The 20,770-nt window shown below is 39.9% G+C and overlaps 1 protein-coding gene across 5 annotated transcripts in view; it reads right to left on the bottom strand.

Moving 5' to 3' along the window:
* Positions 1-20,770, bottom strand: part of Tbck (TBC1 domain containing kinase) — a 157,576-nt gene that overhangs the window by 80,154 nt on the left and 56,652 nt on the right. For 4 of the 5 annotated variants that reach the window (XR_003954329.1, XM_030252639.1, XM_006501553.4 and 1 more), the window contains 3 exons: positions 18,448-18,533; positions 10,312-10,348; positions 8,866-9,027 (listed from right to left, as the gene is read on the bottom strand). Coding sequence is in view for 3 of the 5 variants with exons in the window: in XM_030252639.1 (XP_030108499.1) it covers positions 8,866-9,027; positions 10,312-10,348; positions 18,448-18,533 (285 nt within the window). In the remaining 2 variants the exon portion in view is untranslated. Of the gene's footprint in view, positions 1-8,865; positions 9,028-10,311; positions 10,349-17,749; positions 17,884-18,447; positions 18,534-20,770 lie in introns of all 5 variants that reach the window. The other variant, XR_001783696.2, reaches the window with a different exon arrangement.

Here is a 20,770-nt window from a genome sequence, read left to right as displayed (position 1 = left end):
TATGATATATAATGATAAAAATATGTCACTTGACTATACTCTCCAATAAAGATTTTATATATATATATATATATATATGAATGAAAATGCCATAATGACACCCATTACATTTTATTCTAATTTGAAAAACAAAAGCTAGCAAATGAAACATACACATGTAGTACTTGATTCCTTATTTTCCCATATCTTTTTCCCATTCTTTTTTTTTCTTTTTTTTCCCATTCTTAATAATAATCTTATTATTTTAACAAATGTGTGTGTGTGTGTGTGAGTGAGCATGAGTGCACAGGTGTGAATCCTCAGTGCACCCGAGGAGATCAGAGGACAGCTCGTAGGAGTGCTCTCTCCTTCCACCATGTGGGTCCTAGGGATGGAGCTTAGGGTGTTGGGCTTGGCAGGAAACTTTTTTTTTTTTTTTTTTTTTTTGTGGCTGAGTCATCTTCCAGTTTCTTTAAAGGTATATTTTGTATATCTACACTTAAGACTTCCAGGTTTAGAAAAACAAATGTAAGATATCCAGAAGATGCCCCAACTGGTAATAAGAACACATGCTCCACTATGTTCATAGCAGCCTTATTTATAATAGCCAGAAGCTGGAAAGAAATGCCCCTCAACAGAGGAATGGATACAGAAAATGTGGTACATCTACACAATGGAGTACTACTCAGCTATTAAAAAGAATGAATTCACGAAATTCCTAGGCAAATGGTTGGACCTGGAGGGCATCATCCTGAGTGAGGTTACCCAATCACAAAAGAACTCAAATGAAATGTACTCACTGATAAGTGGATATTAACCCAGAAACTTAGTATAGCGAGATATAAGGTACAATATGTAAAACATATGAAACTGAAGAAGAACGAAGACTGAAGTGTGGACACTTTGCTCATTCTTAGAATTGGAAACAATCACCCATGGAAGGAGTTACAGAGACAAAGTTTGGAGCTGAGACAGAAGAATGGTCCATCTAGAAACTGCCATATCCAGGGATCCATCCCATAATTATCCTCCAAGTGATGACACCATTGCATACACTAGCAAGCCTTTGTTGCAAGGACGGTGATATAGCTGTCCCTTGTGAGACTAGGCCGGGGCCTAGCAAACACAGAAGTGGATGCTCACAGTCAACTATTGGATGGATCACAGGGCCCCCAATGGAGGAGCTAGAGAAAGTATCCAAGGAGCTAAAGAGATCTGCAACCCTATCGGAGGAACAACATTATGAACTAACCAGTACCCCAGAGCTCTTGACTCTAGCTGCATATGTATCAAAAGATGACCTAGTCGGCCATCACTGGAAAGAGAGGCCCATTGGTCAGGCAAACGTTATATGCCCCAGTACAGGGGAATGCCAGGGCCAAAAAATGGGAATGGGTGGGTAGGGGAGTGGGGGGGGGGGGCTTTTGGGATAGCATTGGAAATGTAATTGAAGAAAATACGTAATAAAAAAAAAAGAAAAAAAAAGATATCCAGTCTCAACCAATGACTATTTGGGTCATATTTACATTAAGATATTTATTTTATTTACTATTTGAAATTCAAATTTAATGAGGCATACTGATTGTGACATGTCAGCTTATACTGTGATTTATGCTGTAACAGCATGCTATATATAAAGAAAAGCTTGGATCATATCAGTGTAAAAAATTAAAAATTAGAAAACAGCTTAATATTGTTTTTTGATTTAAAGGCATGTGAGAAAATAGATTAACTTTCGACTTTATCAAAAACATGTTACAGGTTTACAAGAACTTGAAATCAAAAGAATGTGACATCACCAAATTGCCTTGAGATGTATGTAGTTCTAAAACAGAAACCAAAGGTTCTTTATTTTCTCATTCTCATTGTTCATTTCCATATTGGGTGTAAAAAGGACAATAATGAGACAGAGTATTAAGGAGTTTCCCTAGTTTAACAATTCCCTCTTAGTTTTAGTAACTTGACTTTTAGTCCCTAAATATTTCTATGGTTTTCTCATATATAGAGCATAGAAAATGTGATATTTAAGTGAGTTGCTTAAAAATATGCTATGGGGTTTGGTGAAAGGCCTAAGTGGGAAGAGGCACTTGCTGCCAAGCCTCAAGCCTCAGTTTCACACTCAGAACTTTCACAGTGGAAGAAGAGAACTTAAGGGCTGGAGAGATGGTTCAGTGGTTAAGAGCACTGACTACTCTTCCAGAGGTCCTGAGTTCAACTCCTAGTAACAACATGGTGGCTCATAACCATCTATAATAGAATCCCATGCCCTCTTCTGGTGTGTCTGAAGACAGCTACAGTGTACTCATATACATAAAATAATAAATAAATTTAAAAAGGAATTTACTTGAAACACATAAAATAGTATTATTGCAGAAGATTCTATAAAAGAGAATAACAACAGAATAAAAAATAAACATCTCAAGTTACAGAAATTCACTGTAAAATTACTGCCACATTGGCCTTATGCAGGTATACTCATCCTCGAAACTGCTTATACATACCTTTATCCCCTTAGTGACAAATGGATGCTACAGCAGCCTGGAAAGGGGCAAAGCAGAAGAAAGCCTGACAGACCTCATCATGTTCCTTTGCCAAAGATCAAGTGTCCATAGCTGTGTGGGTTAATTTCTGGGTCTTCAATTCTGTTCCATTAATCTTCCTGCCTGTCTCTGTACCAATACCATGCAGTTTTTATCACTATTGCTCTGTAGTAGAGGTCAGGGATGGTGACTCCCACAGAATTTCTCTTATTGTTGAGATCAGTTTTCATTATCCTGGGTTTTTTGTTATTCCAAATAAATTTGAGAATTGCTCTTTTTATCTCTGTGAAGAATTGAGTTGGAATTTTGATGGGGATTGCATTGAATCTGTAGATTGCTTTTGGTAAGATGCCCATTTTTACTATGTTAATCCTGCCTATCCATGAGCATGGGAGATATTTCCATTTTCTGAAGTCTTCTTCAATTTCTTTCTTCAGTGACTTGAAGTTCCTGTCATACAGATCTTTCACTTGCTTGGCTAGACTCACACCAAGATATTTTATATTATTTGTGAGTATTGTGAAGGGTGTCATTTCCCTAATAACCCATAATTGCTCCTGTCTAAAGGAAATACTGGGACAAAGAGTGGAGCAGAGTCTGAAGGAAAGACCAGACTGCCCCACCTGGGGTCCCATCCCATATAAAGACACCAAACCCAGACACGATTGCTGATGCCAAGAAGCGCTCGCTGACAGAAGCCTGATATGGCTGTCCCCTGAGAGGCTCTGCCAGAGCCTGACCAATACAGATGCAGATGCTCACAGCCAACCATCGGACTGAGCATGGGGACCCCAATGGAGGAGTTAGAGGAAGGACTCAAGGAGCTGAAGCGGTTTGCAGTCCCATAGGAAGAACAACAATATCAACCAAGCAGACCTGACCCCCTGTACTGGTTAGTTTTGTGTCAACTTGACACAGCTAGAGTTATCACAGAGAAAGGAGCTTCAGTTGAGGAAATGCCTCCATGAGATCCAACTGTAAGGCATTTTCTCAATTAGTGATCAAGGGGGAAAGGCTCCTTGTGGGTGGGACCATCTCTGGGCTCGTAGTCTTGGTTCTATAAGAGAGCAGGCTGAGCAGACCAGGGGAAGCAAGCCAGTAAAGAACATCCCTCCATGGCTTCTGCATCAGCTCCTGCTTTCTGACCTGCTTGTATTCCAGTCCTGACTTCCTTTGGTGATGAACAGCAACTTGGAAGTGTAAGATGAATAAACCCTTTCCTCCCCAACTTGCTTCTTAGTCATGATGTTTGTGCAGGAATAGAAACCCTGACTAAGACACCCCCCAATCCCCAGAGCTCCCAGGGACTAAACCACCAACCAAAGAGTACACATGGAGGGACCCATGTCTCCAAGCCGCATATTTAGCAGAAGATATTCTTGTTGGACATCAGTGGGAGGGGAGTCCCTTGGTCCTGTGAAGGTTCGATGCCCCAGTGTAGGGGAATGCTAGGATAGTGAGGTGGGAGTGGGTGGGTGAGGGAATACCCTCTAGAAGCAGAGGGGAAGAGGAGGAGATGGGGGTTTGTGAGGTGAAACCAGGAAGGAATTATATCTGAAATGTCAATAAATAAAATAACTAATAAAGTTTTTTAAAAGTGTAAAAAAAAGACGTTGGGCATATTTCCCTTTATGAGTTTTTATGCCGGCTGCATTTTGCATATTATTTTAGTAGTCAACACAACAGTGTGAGACGTGATACTGTCACTTTACTGTTCATTATCAAAGGAAGTCAGGACAGATACTCAAACATTGGGAGAAACCTGAGGCAGAAGCTCATGCAGAGACCATGGAGGCATGCCTCTTACTGGCTTACTTCCCATGTCTTGAACTTGATTAGTCTGCTTTCTTGTAGAACCCTGGACTACAATCCCAGAAGCGGCCCACCCACAATGGGCTGGACCCTCTACCTCAATCACCAAAAATGCCTTCCAGGCCTGCCCACAGCCTGGTCTTAGAGAGGCGATTCTCCATTGAGCCTCCCACCTCTCTGATGAATCTAGCTCAGGCCAAGCTGACATAAATGGGGCAGCCCACGTGGCTGAAGTGCTGTGCTGTGTACATGGCTACTCTCCCTTTGCAGAGCAGGCTTTTGCAGCAGCAGCATCACACTACAGGTTTCTCAGTTCACACAGGCCGAGCATGGTGAAACTCGACTGGAACTCATGTGTGCCTTGACTTCTAAGCCTGTGGGTGCTGGCCTCTATAAAAACTATCGTGAAGCAAGAAAAACATGTTTTTCCTAGTCATACAAAACAATAGCCCTGAAGGCTTAATTTTAAAGGTAATTTCTAACAATGAATTCTTATGACAGTTAACTTCAAGAATTTTTAGAAATAGCTAAGAGGAGAGATTACTACATTTATATTATTAAGAAGGCAGCATATTATATTTGAATAAAAAGCAAGAAGCATAATAATAACAACAACAATAATAATAGTATTAATAACATTTACAATTTATATTGCATCTGTCTTATGCTGCTTTAATTCTTTATCTGTACTAATTTAACACAGTGATCTATTGACAGGAAATATGGTCATTATCAGAGTTAGAGATGAGGAAATGAAACCACTTCTCTACGGTTCCCATGACCTAGTTTGTTAAACCTTCAGTGGGATTTTACTGCAACACAATGTATTTAGTTAGTTAAACTCAATGCTGATCCTGGCCTTAAAATTAGAAGTACAATATAGTTAGCCTATCTATTCTTTGTAGGTAGACTAACATACAATTTGTTTCAAAAGTGCTCGACACTATTATTGTCTAATACTCTGAACATGTTAGTTTGTGTATGGTCTGCATTTACATTTTAGGGTTGTCAATGGCTACTTCCAAAGTTCTTCAAGCAACTTTCAAGTTGGGAACTTAGCATGCCAAAAAATGAAATTCTTTAAATCTACTTGAGAAAAATATCCCACCCAGGTACAATATCATTAAAAATGAAACATGGGCCACTTAAGGGTAAATGCATTTCTCATGAGCTTTTCTCAGGAAGAGGAATCACATCCAGTGAGTAAAGCGTGCTGAGCAAGCAGAACAGCACAGTGGGTCAGGGCGCTGCCCATCAGTAGATGCATCCTGGTTTCAAAGGCGAAGAGAGGGCTGCACTTCAACTACTTAGTTCTAACACACGGACATGCTAGGGCTCTGCCTTCAGAGGTCTTTATTACAAACTGCACTAGCTGAGTTAGCACTGGTCACAAATTTGCCTATAAGCCATCATCACAGATGTTTTCACCAGCATTTGTGGGACACTTACGCTTGGAAGGAAAGCCACCAAGTTTACTAGATTTGAAAATACACAATCAGCATTCCCAACATACTTATTTTTATAACTGACCGAAAAATTCCTTTAATCCTGATCAATCCTCCTCTGCTTCCTTTGACAAAGCTGGGATGACAGGGAAACAGCTGTGGGGCACAGACTGCTTCCGGGTTTGTGAAACTGGCTTCTGTGTTTTTACTCAGATCCACTACCTTCCAGAAAAAAACTGAAAAATAAAGTCCAGAACTATCATTGCTTAATGTAAGAAATAACTTATTTTAATTAAATTTGATAAATTGGATGACATTTGTGAAAAAATGAGAAAGAAAAGTTTTTAAATTATTCCAACACATTTTCGTTATTATTTTCCCTCAAAGGATGAAGACTTTTAAAAGATGTCAGAGTAGAAAATATTCACCAAATATAAACAAAGGTAGGTGGCAGATTCCTTATTTCTCTTAAAAGTGCTTAATAAATATATAATCTCAAAACTCACTGGTCTTTTGTTTGTTGTTCAGTGGCCTCTCTCAGACGGTTTAATTCATTTACTATCATTACTTGTGCCTGCGAGAATACTGGCATCATCATTGGAACCAGGAAAAAACACAGAACCAGAAAATTGTGAGAAAATGTAAAATTTTTGTATTAAAAAAAAAGAAACACTTAAAGAAATGTTCAATGTTCTAAGTCATCAGGGAAATTAAAATCAAAATGCCTCTAGATTCCATCTTACACCAACTAGAATGACTAAGATAAAAAACTAAGTTGACAGCACATGCTGGGGAGGACTTGGAGAAAGGGGCACACTGCTCCACTGCTGGCAGGAGTGCAGACCTGTACAGCCACGCTTGAAAACAATTTGGAGGTTTCTCAGAAAATTGGGAATAGTTCTACCATAGGACCCAGCTGTACCACTCCTGTGCATATAACCAAAAGGTGCCCCACTATACCACAAGGATACCTATGTTCATAGCACCTTTATTTGTAAAAGACAGAAAGAAACTGGAAGCAACCTAGATGTCCCTCCGCTGAAGAATGGATACAGAAACTGTGGTTTGTTTATACAGTGGGATAGTATTTAGCGGTAAAAACAAGGACATCATGAAATTTTCAGGCAAATGGATGGAACTAGAAAGTATCATGCTGAGGGAGGTAATCCAGGCCCAGAAAGACAAACATGTTATGTATTCACTTATAAGTGGACATTAGCCATGAAGTACAGGATAACCATGCTATAGTCTACAGACCCAAAGAAACTAAGTAATAAGGCCCAAGGGAGGATGCATGAATCTCACTCAGAAGGGGGAACAAAATAATCAAGGGGTTGGATGAAGAGGGAACAGGGTGGGAGAGGTGGTGAGGAGCAGGAACAGGGATGGGTATCAGGTGTGGGGGGGGCAGGAGAGGGCTGGGAGTGAGAACGGAAATCAGTGGGGAGCAAGGCTATGGGGGTGACCCTAGCTGATTCCTATCGGAGAGGATATGGAGACTGAAGTGCCCAACTCCTGTAGTCAAGCAGGACTTCCAGTGGAGGAAGGAGAACACCAATCCACCCACAAAACCTTCAACCTAAAACTTGTCCTGCCTACAAGATGCACAGCAGCTTGTACACATCCTATGTAATGAGAGCCAACCCTGACGCTCTGCTACACTTGCAGACAGGAACCTAGCACAATTGTCTCCTGGGAGGCTTTATCCAGCACTAGATGCAAACAGCTATTGAGACACATGGCCAAACACCAGGCAGAGCTTGGAGAGACTTGTAGGGGATAGAACTGAGTGACCCGGAGGGCCAAGGACACCACAAGAAGACTTTCAGAGTCAACTAATCTAGGCCCAAGGATGCTCAGAGCCTGAACCACCAAAGAGCATGCATAGGCTGGCACCCTACATATTTGGAGCAGTTGTGCAGCTTGGTCTTCATGTGGACCCCATAACAATTGGAGATGGAACTGTCTTTGAGTCTGTTGCCTGCCATTACATCCCCTTCCCTTAACTGGATACTGCCTGGTTGGGCCTTAGTGGGAGAGGAGGTGCTTAGTCCTGCTGGGACTGAATGTCCCTGGGCAAGGAGGTACTAAAGCGGGGCTTCCCCTTCTCTGAGGAGAAGGGAAGGGGTAATGGGGGGAGGTAATTGTTAAGGTAGGAGGAGAGGAGGGCGGGGAACTGATCAGGATGTAAAGTGAATAAATAAATAAATGAATGAAAAAAGATTTATTTTTATTTTATGTTTATTTTATATTTATGAGTGTTTCCTGCATGTATGTACCACATATGTGTTTCATGCCCACAGAGGCAGGAGGGCACTGGATCCTTTAGAATTAGAGTTATGGATGGTTGTTAGCCACCATGTGAATGCTGCGAACCAAACCTGGGTGGGTTTACAAGAACAGCAAGAACTCTTAAGGGCTGAGTCTCTTTTTCAGTTCAAATGTTGTATCTTAAAAACACTTAGCTTCTTCCATATTTTGTAAATGCATTCTACCTTAGGTAACCACACAAACCTTATCTTTCCAACACCAAGAACGAAACCTTAGCTGTCTTCTGTATTTCTGCATTGGAATAGCCTTCCCAAGGCTTTCAAACTTCTTGTAATACCTCATACAGCTTAGTCGCTATCATATTACATAACATATTTCTATAAAGCTTGGGTTATTTCCCTTTTAGAACAGTGCTTCCTCCTCTTAAACTTGTTGTTACCAAGCAGCTGTGGCCAGAGGGAGCAAAGTTCCATGTGAATTAGCGTTCTCATATAAACATATTTTCAAACACCTTCCTGAGTGGCCGTTGTTTACTCTCTATCAGCTGAAGATAAATGGATGGGTCCTAAGCAAAGGGTAAATATGTTACTCCCACAGCCATGACCTTTTACCCTCCTGGTGGCAGTACTGTGATGGAAATAATCCACAGTGGCTCAGTATGACCCGAGTTAGCCTCTCATTCTCAGGCTGGCACAAAGCACTGATTATCCTGACCATCGAAATAGGGTGCAAGCAGAAGGATTTTCTCACATGGCTGAGAGAACACATCATTTTATAGTCAAAATTGCATTCGGTGATTCCTTCATTTAGACACATACCTGGTAAGTCAGAGAAGAGAAGGATGCATTCATTGAAGCCATTGGCCAAAAGACGGTCCCGCAGCTGCTGGAGGATGGCTACTCCAATGCAGAATGGGAAAGAGGAATTTCCGAGCAGTAATGTATCCCAGAGGTGGAAAATTTTGTGCAGTGGAAATACATCTGTAGGAAGTTTTATAAAATATACTTAAACAAAATCCAAATTTGTCAAAAATAATAACAGCTGGATTACTAAGTAAATGATTATTATAACTTCAAGATTAAGGTTATTACTTAAGAACTAATATGTTAAACTGTGCTGATAAAATGCTTGACAGTGAGTGTGCGTGCACCTTTCGAGCCTTAGTTACAGATATCTATCTGTGCGCTACCCAGATGGGTAACAGGAACCAAGTTCTGGTTCTCTATAAAAGCAGTAAGTTATTTTCCTAACTATTCAGTCAACGCTCTAACCCTGACTTCATTAATTCGCAGCTTCCTAAAGTGCTTCAAATTGATATCAAGTTAGTCAAAGATTACATTTTTTTGAATTCCACTAATAATTGGTAAATTTCATTCAGAATTTTCCCCAGAATTTTTAGTAACTATTTACACATGTTTATATCTGCAGATGAACTTTGGGATTGCTTTATATACAATAAGATAACATTTCCATTGTGTATCATATACAATTACTTTATCAAATTCCTACCAAAAATCTATTAATTAAAAAAATGCAGCTTTATTTTCACTTAATAACACTGTGACTATCTTTCTAGGTAAAAGCACTTAGGCTACCTCACCTGCCATTGCACTCATCATGTGCATTGCAGTTAAATATGGCTCTTCATTTACATAGCCATACCTGACTAAATCATTACATACTCATAAAATAGGATTAATTTCTAGAGAACTCCCAGTCTAGGAAGTAGAACCAGGTGTTAACAGAGAACACCTAGAAAGCAAGACAATTTAGTAGAAAACTGTCCTCAAAAAGTTGTCAAATTCTCTTCTTAAAAAGTTGTAAGCCACATGCAAAATAGATTTTAGTTTTCTGCAACATTTTCTTAATATTTAAGGCCAGAATTCTTGATAATTTTTGTCTATAAACTATATCATGTAAGAATTTTATAGAGATGTATACTGCACTTACTTAATATTCTATACTTTTTTCATTTTTTATTAGATATTTTCTACATTTACATTTCAAATGCAATCCTGAAAGTTCCCTATACCCTCTCCCCACCCTGCTCCCCTCCCCACCCACTCCCATTTCTTGGCCCTGGCGTTCCCCTGTACTAGGGCTTATAAAGTTGGCAAGACCAAGGGGCCTCTCTTCCCATTGATAGCCGACTAGGCCATCTTCTGCTACATATGCAGCTAGAGACACAAGCTCTGGGATACTTTTAAAGTTCTGAGGAAGAATGAGGCTATACTTTTGCTGCCACCAAGGGGGATGGTACTTACGAGTAAACATGGTGAGAAACCAAGGGATGGCGTAGAGCTGTGAGCAGAACAGGAAGAAGCCGGGAACATGGATGTGGAGAAAGTAAAAGGCATAATTAGGGTGCCTATCACCAAACGAAATGGTTTAAAAGTTCTCTGTTTTGTTCTACTCCAGTGACGAGATATGAAAGAATGGAGCTAACTACAGTTATTATCACAATACATTTTATATAGAGTTATCCATCTTACAAATGCGGGTGCTCCTTTTGCCAGGGATTACCCACGGTGTATCTTCTTTTTACCAACAAGTATGCACAAGACCATGGCCAAATCAAATGCAGTAATAGCACATAAATTTTAGGTGCATAGTTTATAGATTTTAAAGGCCTTTATGATAGTTAATGTTCTGTGTTAAACTGACAGACTGGTAGGACACTCAGTGAAGTGAATACGTACTACTTCGGGATGCACCCTTGAGCATGTTTTCAGGTGGAACTACCTTTTAAAAAGGTGCTAGGTAAGCGGACTGCCCTAGTTTGTATACGGCACCATCCAGCCCACTGAAGAGCCACAGAGTAGAAGTGGGAAGAAGAAGAAATCTCCCCTTTCTTTTTTGCCCATTTGCTTGATCTGCAATATTTCATTTCATTCACCCCTGTTCTTGGACTGGGACTGTTAACAAGTCTTAAAGTTAAGACTACTTTGTGAGTGACTCCAGGCTACAGTTAAACAAAGACTTATATTGCCAACTTAGACACACATCCTTTCAACACCTATCAATTACAGATTTATGAGGTGAGAAGCATACTGCCTTTGTATTGTATACAAGAGAGTATGTGTTCTATCCAAAGGCTAATCAAGAACTGAAAGTAAAGATATATACTTCATTAAAATATAAATACTATAGTAAAACAATCAACATTGATTTCCACATCACTCTACCTAAGCAGACAAGCAGATAATCCTCTCTAGGGATGCTGCAAATGCACAAAAGGAAGCTTGGGATATTTAGCTTCAATGTAACCAGTGTGCATTGTACAAATTAAAAATATATATAACTAAGTATAAGTTCTATACCTTAACTTAAATCTAAAAATATGAGGTCAATTTTATCACATTATCTGACCTTTATTTTAAAGATATAACACCAATTACATTACTTGTGACCATTTTGGTGTAGGTCAATTGATTGTCATTAAGAATATTTTGTCCAATTTTATTAATGCGACTATGTGTTGTATAATTCATTCTGAGCATTTTCATTCATTCACTCACCATACAATGTTTTGTTCTCAATGTGGATAAAGCAGATGTGTTACAGAGACTATATGCTTGGTAGCTATGTGGTAAAACCTCGCAAATACTGGCTAGGGCATTCATGGCAAAGATGCAGAAACTTACGACCTCTTTTACTATGGTGGTAACATTCTTGTGGCTTAATACATGCCAAGACCGCTCGTAGGCACTCAGGACAGGCAGTGACCAGGTAAGTCATAGTTCCAATGCCCACTGATTGTTTCTATACTGCAATTCCCTCTGCTCACTTTTCATACCACTCAGTAATGCCAGACATTGCTGACCAGTCCCACTTTATGAGAACACTCTTTTGTCTTACTTGGCTCTAGACAACATACTCGCAGAGTTTTCCATAACTTTTCTTACTGCTGCTTATCCATGGTAGCGGTTTGTTTGCTTTTGTTTTTTCCCTGAGTTCCTTTTCACCCTTTTGACTTTTAAACACAGAACCATTACAGCTCGGTTCCCTGAAACTTTAATTTCCCATTTTTCTTAAAATACTAATTTTAGTATGAAGACTGGCATATTTTAGTTCTACTCCAAGTCTTCCCTCATAAAGTCCAAGCTCACATTTTAAAATGCCAATTTATATTTTAACACATATAAGAAACATTTCTGTCTATTTGTCTTTCTGCTTGTCTATAGTCTTTTTATCAATCAACTACCGTTAATTGACCCCGAGACTTCCTCCATACTCTGTAACTCCAAACATACATCTCTACATCGGGTTAAGAACCCCTTATCCTTCCACTTGCTGGAGCACAGGTTTGCAGTTGTTCCTGAGTGCACTCTTCTAAAACACCATGTATCTGTCACCAGCAGTCTTGCTCGTCTACCTTCCAACTAATCTGTGAACATCGAAAACTTCTCCTGCCTCTACTGCTAAATCCAGATTGAAGCCACCCCATCACACACCCACTTACTCCATAGCTATGACTAATCTACGACACTCTATCCTTATCTGTTCTTGAATTTCAGCCAATGAGATGTCAGAGTGATCTTGTTATGTTACACCATGGGTCACCATTCTATTCAAAAGCATCTTGTTTCTTTGTGATGATGAAATAAAGCCAGTGGTGATAATATATGTATAACACTCAAAATGCTCTCCCCTTCAGTTCCTGCTATGTGGCCTCACCATGCTCCACTCACAGTGGCTATTCCCTTAACATCTCTAGTGTATCCCTCCCACCCAGGCTGGAGCTTGCTGTTGCTTGCTTGTTATTTCATTTTTATAAGGAACTGACTTCAAACCACCTTTCCTGAGAGCTTTTCCTGGCAATCTCATTTAAAAATTCAACTCTTCCTCCATTCAAACACTTAACACATATGTCCAAATTCAGTTCTTCATTTCTCTAGAATTTACCAATATATACTGAATATATCACATTGTCTATTTTTTATATCTTTTTTCACAATATCTACTTATTTATTTATTTACTATGGCTTTTATTAGCAAATGGGCATTGTAAACGATTTTTTATTTCCTTGCCTTTTAACCTTTTATATTTCTATTAAGAAGGATGAGTGATGTGCACCACAGGAAGCCGAGGGATCCGATCCCTGGTACTGGAGTTGACAGGCTCTGAGTCACCATGTGAGGACTGGGCAGAGAACTTGGGTCCTCTGCAGGAGTTCTCAACTGCCAAGCCACCTCTCCAGCCCCATCACTTTTTATCATATACTTCCACAAAAACATGAGGGAAAACGTTTTTTAACCCCTGTCCTTTAATGTATTCAGGGTATAGAGGCAACCAAATATCTGTTTGAACAATGAAGGAAGCACACAATGGAGCTATCAGAGTACAGAAGCAAAGGCTCCTGAGATCATGCCCTCCTGAGAAGTCTTCAAAGAAGCAAGAAAGGACGAGGAAAGGAGTTCATGCTGACTACTCTGTCCGGAAGAACATTATCACACTAAGCAGCAGGAAGCACAGGAAGTGTCCCCACCTCGAGCTCTACAGACGCACGCATTGATGACAGGTGATGACAGGTGCGTTAAAGAGTTTACTCGAGTAGCGGGAAGCATGTGCAGTGATAAGGCAGAGACTTGCAGGCACTGTTACCAGCATTCCTCGCACGCACGAGATGCCTCTTAGCGACACAACTGAGACTAGAGACATGTAATAACGATACGTGAGACACAATTCCTCTATTCTTTCTATGTCCCTTTTCCATTTTAAATTCCTTCCTTCCTTCCTTCCTTGCTGAGAGAGGGAAGGGGAAGCTTGGACTTAGGGATTGACGCCAAGGCCCGAGTCTTTCAAGAACATCCTCAGCCTTCCTTTACCTTTAGTTTCAGACAGGCTCTTACTAAGTTGTCTAGGCCCAAAGCCCTCTGTAACAAAGGAAAGTCCTGAACTTTTGCATCTTTTGCCTCAACCTCCCAAGTAGCTGTATGACAAGACTTGTTCTGTGAGGCCCAGAGTACTTTATATATATTGCCTTACATAATTTCTCAAGCTGTTTTACAGTTTTAAGAATATGAACTAATACTGAAATAATTTTGAACAATAGAAAGATTTTATTTTTTAATGGTTCTAAGTGTTTAAATATTAGGCTATAAATATAAAAATACACATAGTTTCTGTTACTTTTCTAAGTTAGATGCTAAAACCAATAAAAAGTTATACATTTTTTGAGTATTCGTCCAATCGCAAATGTTAGCCTGACCTGACAATGTACTTGTCTGTAGCTGTCAGCTTAGTAAATGCTGCCCCCTAGCAACAGCAAGCAAGAACTGGCAAGCGCTCACTAGAGCTGTAGAATGCTGGAGAAACAGCAGCAGGTTGGGTCCTAAGGATTTCACTACACTGTTGATTATCTGAAAATGATAGTTGTTTCTTCTTTGAAATCAGAGATATGGCACCTTTTATAAATCTGTATTTTCTTAAAATATTAATGATCTCAGTAGAATTATGTTGCATTTATTTTAGCCACATAGGAATTATTTTATCATTACCAATAAGCTATTTGTAATTGTATTTAAAAACACAAGAGTAACAAGACAACACAGGAACGAGATTTGTTATTCTAAGGTTGCCTTGCAAGCAGCAAGGCTGAGAACCAGATGCACCTGGATAGGAACTTCCTTGTACCCTGACACACGATGGAAGCAGGAAGTGTGGAGGAGACAGAAAAGAGAATGCCAGGGTAATTCATAAGGACTCTCCCAGTCTGTAAGTCTGTCTCACAAGTATGATATATAAATTCTCAAAAGTGTGAGCATGGCATCCTTAGGCTCCAGTCACTGTTTTCACTGGATTGAGGTTTATGTTAATAGTGCAAAGGCATGAGTGGACAGCACTGCAGAAATCATGACAATGGCCCAAGGTAGAACAGTTATGTTTGTAAGGGGTACAATTATGGGTCCTTTACAGTTCTTCCCTAACAATTTGTGAGATGACTTAGGAGGCAGGAAACTATGCTCTGGTCTAAACTGTGGGGGAGCTGGATAGTCGCTTGAGCTATGAGACTACAAGGTGCTTTCTTCAAGAGATACTATTTTTACTTGAAAGAATGACAGGCAAATAATACTTTAAAGCTTGGGTATTTGATCAATATTTTTTTTAAAAAAATGAGCAAAATAAGCTTGTTATTTCAAGAAACAGCTTGAGCTGAGATGAAAATTATAATATTACAAAAGGGGCTAGAGAGATAGGCTAACACTTAAGAGCTTGTTGCCCATCCAGCGGGGCTGAATTTGATTTCCAGCACCACCTTCAGCAGCTCAAAGCCACCTGTAACTCCAGTTCCTGGGAACCCAACAACTCTGGCCTCCATAAGAGCCTACACACACACATGCACGTACCTTTCCACAGAGAAATATAACTAAAAATGAAATAAAACTTAAAAGAACACTACAAGACTGCTGTCTGGTACATGCATGACTGTGTAGGGGTTCAAGTCTGTGATAGATATGCATGTGAAGGCTCCTGGTTGGCACTGGTCTTTTCCTCAGTTGGTCTCTACCTTATATACTGAGGCAGGCTCCCACTTGAGGCCAGAGCTTGCTGGTTAGATTACTATAGGATGTCCTGTCTCTGCCCCCCACACACTGCAATCGCAGAGGGGTCACCATGCCCAGCTAGCAGTTGAGTGAGTGTTTGATAAACTTGGGTCTTCTCGGTTGTACACTCTGAGCTACCTCCCTGTTTAAACTTGTTACATGAACAGTGATGACATTAACAAATGTGATTTCTTTTGGATTTTGTATAATAAAATGTTTCATACTCACTTAATAAATATTTTGCAAATTACTGACATATAACAATACAATATCATGCATGGGTGAAAAAGACACTAGAAGTGCAAAGCAGACTAATGGACTGCAATGGAATACAGGATCAAAAATTCACTGATATGGTTTCAGATTGCACATTCCTAGTAAGCTTAAAACACTTTTGTAACTGAAACAATGAGCGACAACAAACTGAACACAGAAGTGGTTACAAGAATCCCACCATTTTAATTTAGAGACAAAAAATATAAAACAAATGCACTCTCTTGTTTTGAGGGAAACAGGTTTTTTCAAATATATGATTTTAGCTAACATTATTAAATTTTTCTGTGTGTGTGTGTGCGCGCGGGCGCGTGTGTAACATTGCCTCTCTATAGTGCCCAGGCTGGCCTTGAACTCCAAATCATGCTTTCTGAGACCCCTGGAACTTGTGCCACTATGTATAGATAGTTGTTATCAGACTATACATGCCACAAAAGCTACTGATCAATGAAATACAAACACAAAACTCCCGGGTTCTCATTAACTCTAAGAACATACAGTGACCCTGAGTTACTATCTGTTTGCATATATAAACCCAGCCGAAGATGACAGGAAAAGCTTTTAAGAGGGAGAGGATAGTGTAAGTGTGTTTCGCCGCCTGCAGTTATGTGACGGTGCTAGCTACTGTACCCCTGAATTTGTTAGTGTTATCTTCAGCTCAGACAGTAGGGTCAAAAGGATACCAACTACTGAGAGAGCCAGTATCATTTCTCTTAATGGCCACCTGACTACTGTTCATAGGAGGCAAGCTGAATGTTATTCTGAACATTTTAGAAAAAACCCTGCTCTCTTAAGAATGAGGAAGCACAATTTGCTATTTTCATTTTTAAGTTCCTAGTACATTTCCAGAAGCAGAAATGCATCAAGAAAGAATGATAAAAATCACTCTGGCCCCAACCTCTCCAAATACGCATTACTTACTCCATTTATATGTAAATCACATAACTGGCGTGACTTAGATAATCTAGGCATCACATCAGTGCACAATATCCCAAGCTATTTAAGCTTCAGCACTGCTTGGTGCCCAGAGTTCTGTGACCCACAGCAAATGGAAGGGAGCCAGAAATCACAATCTCCCCTGCAACAGGAGCCCGCATTTCAAAGATGGGGGATTATGAAGGCTTGCTTTGATAGGATTAGTTCTTGAGTGGGAACTCAGTTTGGGATCTGATTATCACTGGACCCACTCTTTGTTTGAACGAATCCTAGCTCACAGTATTATAAGAGGCACAGTCACAGCCTTCTCAAAGGTAATTTTAAAGGAAGAACATGGAAGTAACAATTGAAGTAAGAGAAGGCTTGCACACATGTCGATGAAGTGCACCTAAGAAATATGAGCCCGAGAGTGTCAGAAAGCCCCACATCCACTCTGTCCACAGCTACTCACTGTCAGAGGCTACAAGAGTATATTTGTTCTTTAAAAGAGCCAATTTATTTATCCAAAAAATTAAATTACATATCTGTATTTACAATGTTTCCTTCCCTCCAACTTCTCCTACGCCTACCCGGCCCCTCTCAAATTCATGGCCTCTTCTTTCAATTGCTACATATGTACTTATGAATTAATATACAAACACCAAACTGATGAATCCATTCATTGTTCTTATGCTTTTAGGGTTGAGCAACAACATACTGGATAACCAACCAGGGGCTCGGCAGTGGGAAAGACTCATTTATCTTCTCTCAGAAGTCACTATTTTGCCTGTAGCTCTTCAAATTGTTTCTAAAAATCACCCAGCTAATTATTTAGTAAAAAAGCTTCATTTTTGCTTACTTCCTATGGCAAGGAACAGTTGTAGATGGGACTTTTCTACGGGTTAAGATGTAGTCACTTTTACCCTCAGTTTCTTTTTGTGGCCAGATTATCAGAGAAACCATTACCTAAATGGCATGAAAACAGATGTAGGATAAGTCTCCAGAAATGCGTGGAGAAGCATGACTAATCAGCATCAGAGGGGATGTTAGGGATGTCAGGAGTTTGCCCTGAACTGTATGCTACTTCAAAGGGCACCATTCTATCAAAAAAAAAAAAAAAAAAAAAAAAAATCAGGTCAAGGTGAAAACCCTTTAGAGAACAATTTAATAAAACACTTTTTTTTTCTAGTAAGCTGACCATGCCCCACACACAAAGGATTTAGACAGCACAAACTGGACTTGATGAATTTAGAGACAAGAGAGGAAGTTGCCAAGACTGCTCACACGAAGTTGGATGGTTAGGGAGGGAGAATTGAATCTGGTAGGAGAGGGGAGAGGGGTAAATATGATCAAAACACGCTGCATGAAAGTTTGAAGAATACAAATATTTTTTAAATCCACTTTTCAATGTGTTTTAAACAACAAATAGTTAATAGTGAACACGTGAAGGAACACGGAACCTTCTTTTATGTGAGGACATTGAAGGTAACCACACAAACACAAAGCTTTAATTGCAACTTGTGCAGACATCTTATGACCAATAATTTAAAAATACCATTTTTACTCTGTCATTTCTGCTCAACCTTACCTCGTCTAACTCCCACTCTGCAGGACAGCAGGCACACCCACGTCAGGGATGAAACCCATGCCCCAGGTATACTCACATCGGGAATGAAGCCAATCTCGTTGAGGTGATTACTCAGCTCTGGATCATGGAAGGCGATCATCTGGGAGAACACGGTCAGGTACTCTGAAAGGACAACAACGCTCAAGACAACCACTGTCTCCAACCATCTCAAAGCCTTAAGTATGTGAACCACAGCTTACGCTGGGTGAGAATCTAACCTGCTCCACAGAGCAAGGTATGTTAACATAATTTTCCATTCTGTTAGTACTTGAATCACAGTGCTAAGTATTTAAACAAATACACCAATAAACAATATCACAATTTACTTTCAGAGCTATCTGTTATTTCGAGTCAGAAATTAAGCACAGGATAACTGATATTTTCCAACGAACATATACAAATACATTTGCTCTAGTAATAGTAAATATGTTTCTCATTAATAGATTGTTTAGAAGGTGGAACAGACCTATAAGTTAGGAACAGTAAAAGCTAAGCAGGCACAGGAGAGTAACTGTGCCTCAAACTGCTTTCTATATACAAGTTTCAGCATCTTTTCTAGTTGTAAATTTTTTCATATGTATAATTCTGTTTGGCATATGTAGAAATATGAACTTAATTGGTTAACAAAAATTAATAGAAAGTAAGTAAATGGTAGGCAATTGAAAATAATCTTCTGTTGGGACCGAGAGCTGGCCTGGTGTGTAAACGCCTGCTGCTGTAAGTGTGAGGAGCTGAGTTCAGATCCCTAGTACCCACATAGAAGCTGGGCATCTGTAATCTGAAATAAGAGCCAGACAGATTCCAGGAGGTTGCTAGGGGACTGCTTCAGTGAGAGACCCTGTTGCAAGAGATAAAGTGGAGAGCGATTTAGAAGACACCTAACTTCACCTTCCAGTATCCACATGCATATGCATCAAGTACCTGCACACACACACACACACACACACACACACACACACACACACACACAGTAGAGGGTAAAAGTCCTTGTGCACACAGATAAGCTTCTCTTACCGGTCTCCTTTCCTGAACACTGAGAAAGGGAGTTTATAGCCTGATGCTCCTTTGCTATCTGTAGGGCCAGGCTTCACTGGAATCCCCAGAATATTATGTTGTTTATCCAAGACTTTTACCCTAAATCCTGAGCATGGCTTCTTGGTCCACTTCTTGTGAGAAGTGTCACCTGTACTTTACGACAGACTAAGTAACTTCTGTTATCTCAGGCTGGCCCATCCTGACTCCCATCAGCACCTTGCTTACTTCAGTCAAGCTCCCTAGTCCTTATTTTCCACACTGTTTCTCAGTCAACAGAACCCATCTTTATGGAGAAACACATATCTGCTTTGTAAAAGTTTCAGTGTAAACATGTCTTAAGCTTTGTTGAACCCAAGGGACAAAGTTAATTGTCACCAGAAAACTTTTTTTTCAAAATTGTGCTGACAGACTGCTTGTTTAAGCTGGTGATGGCTATCTACATTGAGCTGAACTGAATTTCATTCTTGTCTCCGCAGATTGTCTCACTGTTGGCTGCAGAGCTTGTAGGGACCCTCCCAAACACACACACACACACACACACACACACACACACACACACCTTTTTGGTTATTCTAATTCTATTACAAGTTGTAGGGTTCAATATGAAGAATATAGTCTCACTTTCTCCACTGCTTCAATTTGTGCCAATTTATTGATTACATACCTAAATAAGACTGTGTGGTAGCTTGTGTTCTAAATCAATAACTTTGTTAAAACAGAACCCTACACTAAAATTAAAAGGCTGTGGCTGGATGTGATAGTGCATGCCTTTAATCCCAGCACTTGGGAGGCAGAGGCAGGTGGATTTCTGAGTTCGAGGCCAGCCTGGTCTACAAAGTGAGTTCCAGGACAGCCAGGGCTACACAGAGAAACCCTGTCTCAAAAAACAAACAAACAAACAAACAACAACAACAACAAAATCAAAAGGCTGTAACCCCAGCCCTTTGTGAGGAGATGGAGGAGGACTGTAACATCTACCACAGCCTGGGAGACAAGGCAAAGCTAAACGAAGCACAGCAAGACAAATGAGTTGTTTCTTTTTTGAAATTGAAATCATAACAATAGAAATTTAAAACTTTCCTTTGATAATCTAAATTTTCTCTGACAAAATAACTGATTTTTAAATGACTTATTTGGTGAAAAATAACGATCCCTTGCTTTATCAGTTTATGTAAGCATCTGTGTTATTTCAAGAGACTGCCTTATCTGGGGATCCATCCCATAATCAGCTTCCAAATGCTGACACCATTGCATATGCCAACAAGATTTTGCTGAAAGGACCCAGATATAGCTGTCTCTTGTGAGACTATGCCGGGGCCTAGCAA

This window comes from Mus musculus, chromosome 3 (assembly GCF_000001635.26).
Source record: "Mus musculus strain C57BL/6J chromosome 3, GRCm38.p6 C57BL/6J".
NCBI lineage: Eukaryota > Metazoa > Chordata > Mammalia > Rodentia > Muridae > Mus > Mus musculus.
Note: the sequence above shows the minus strand (reverse complement) of the source record. Positions and strands in the feature narration are given on the sequence as shown.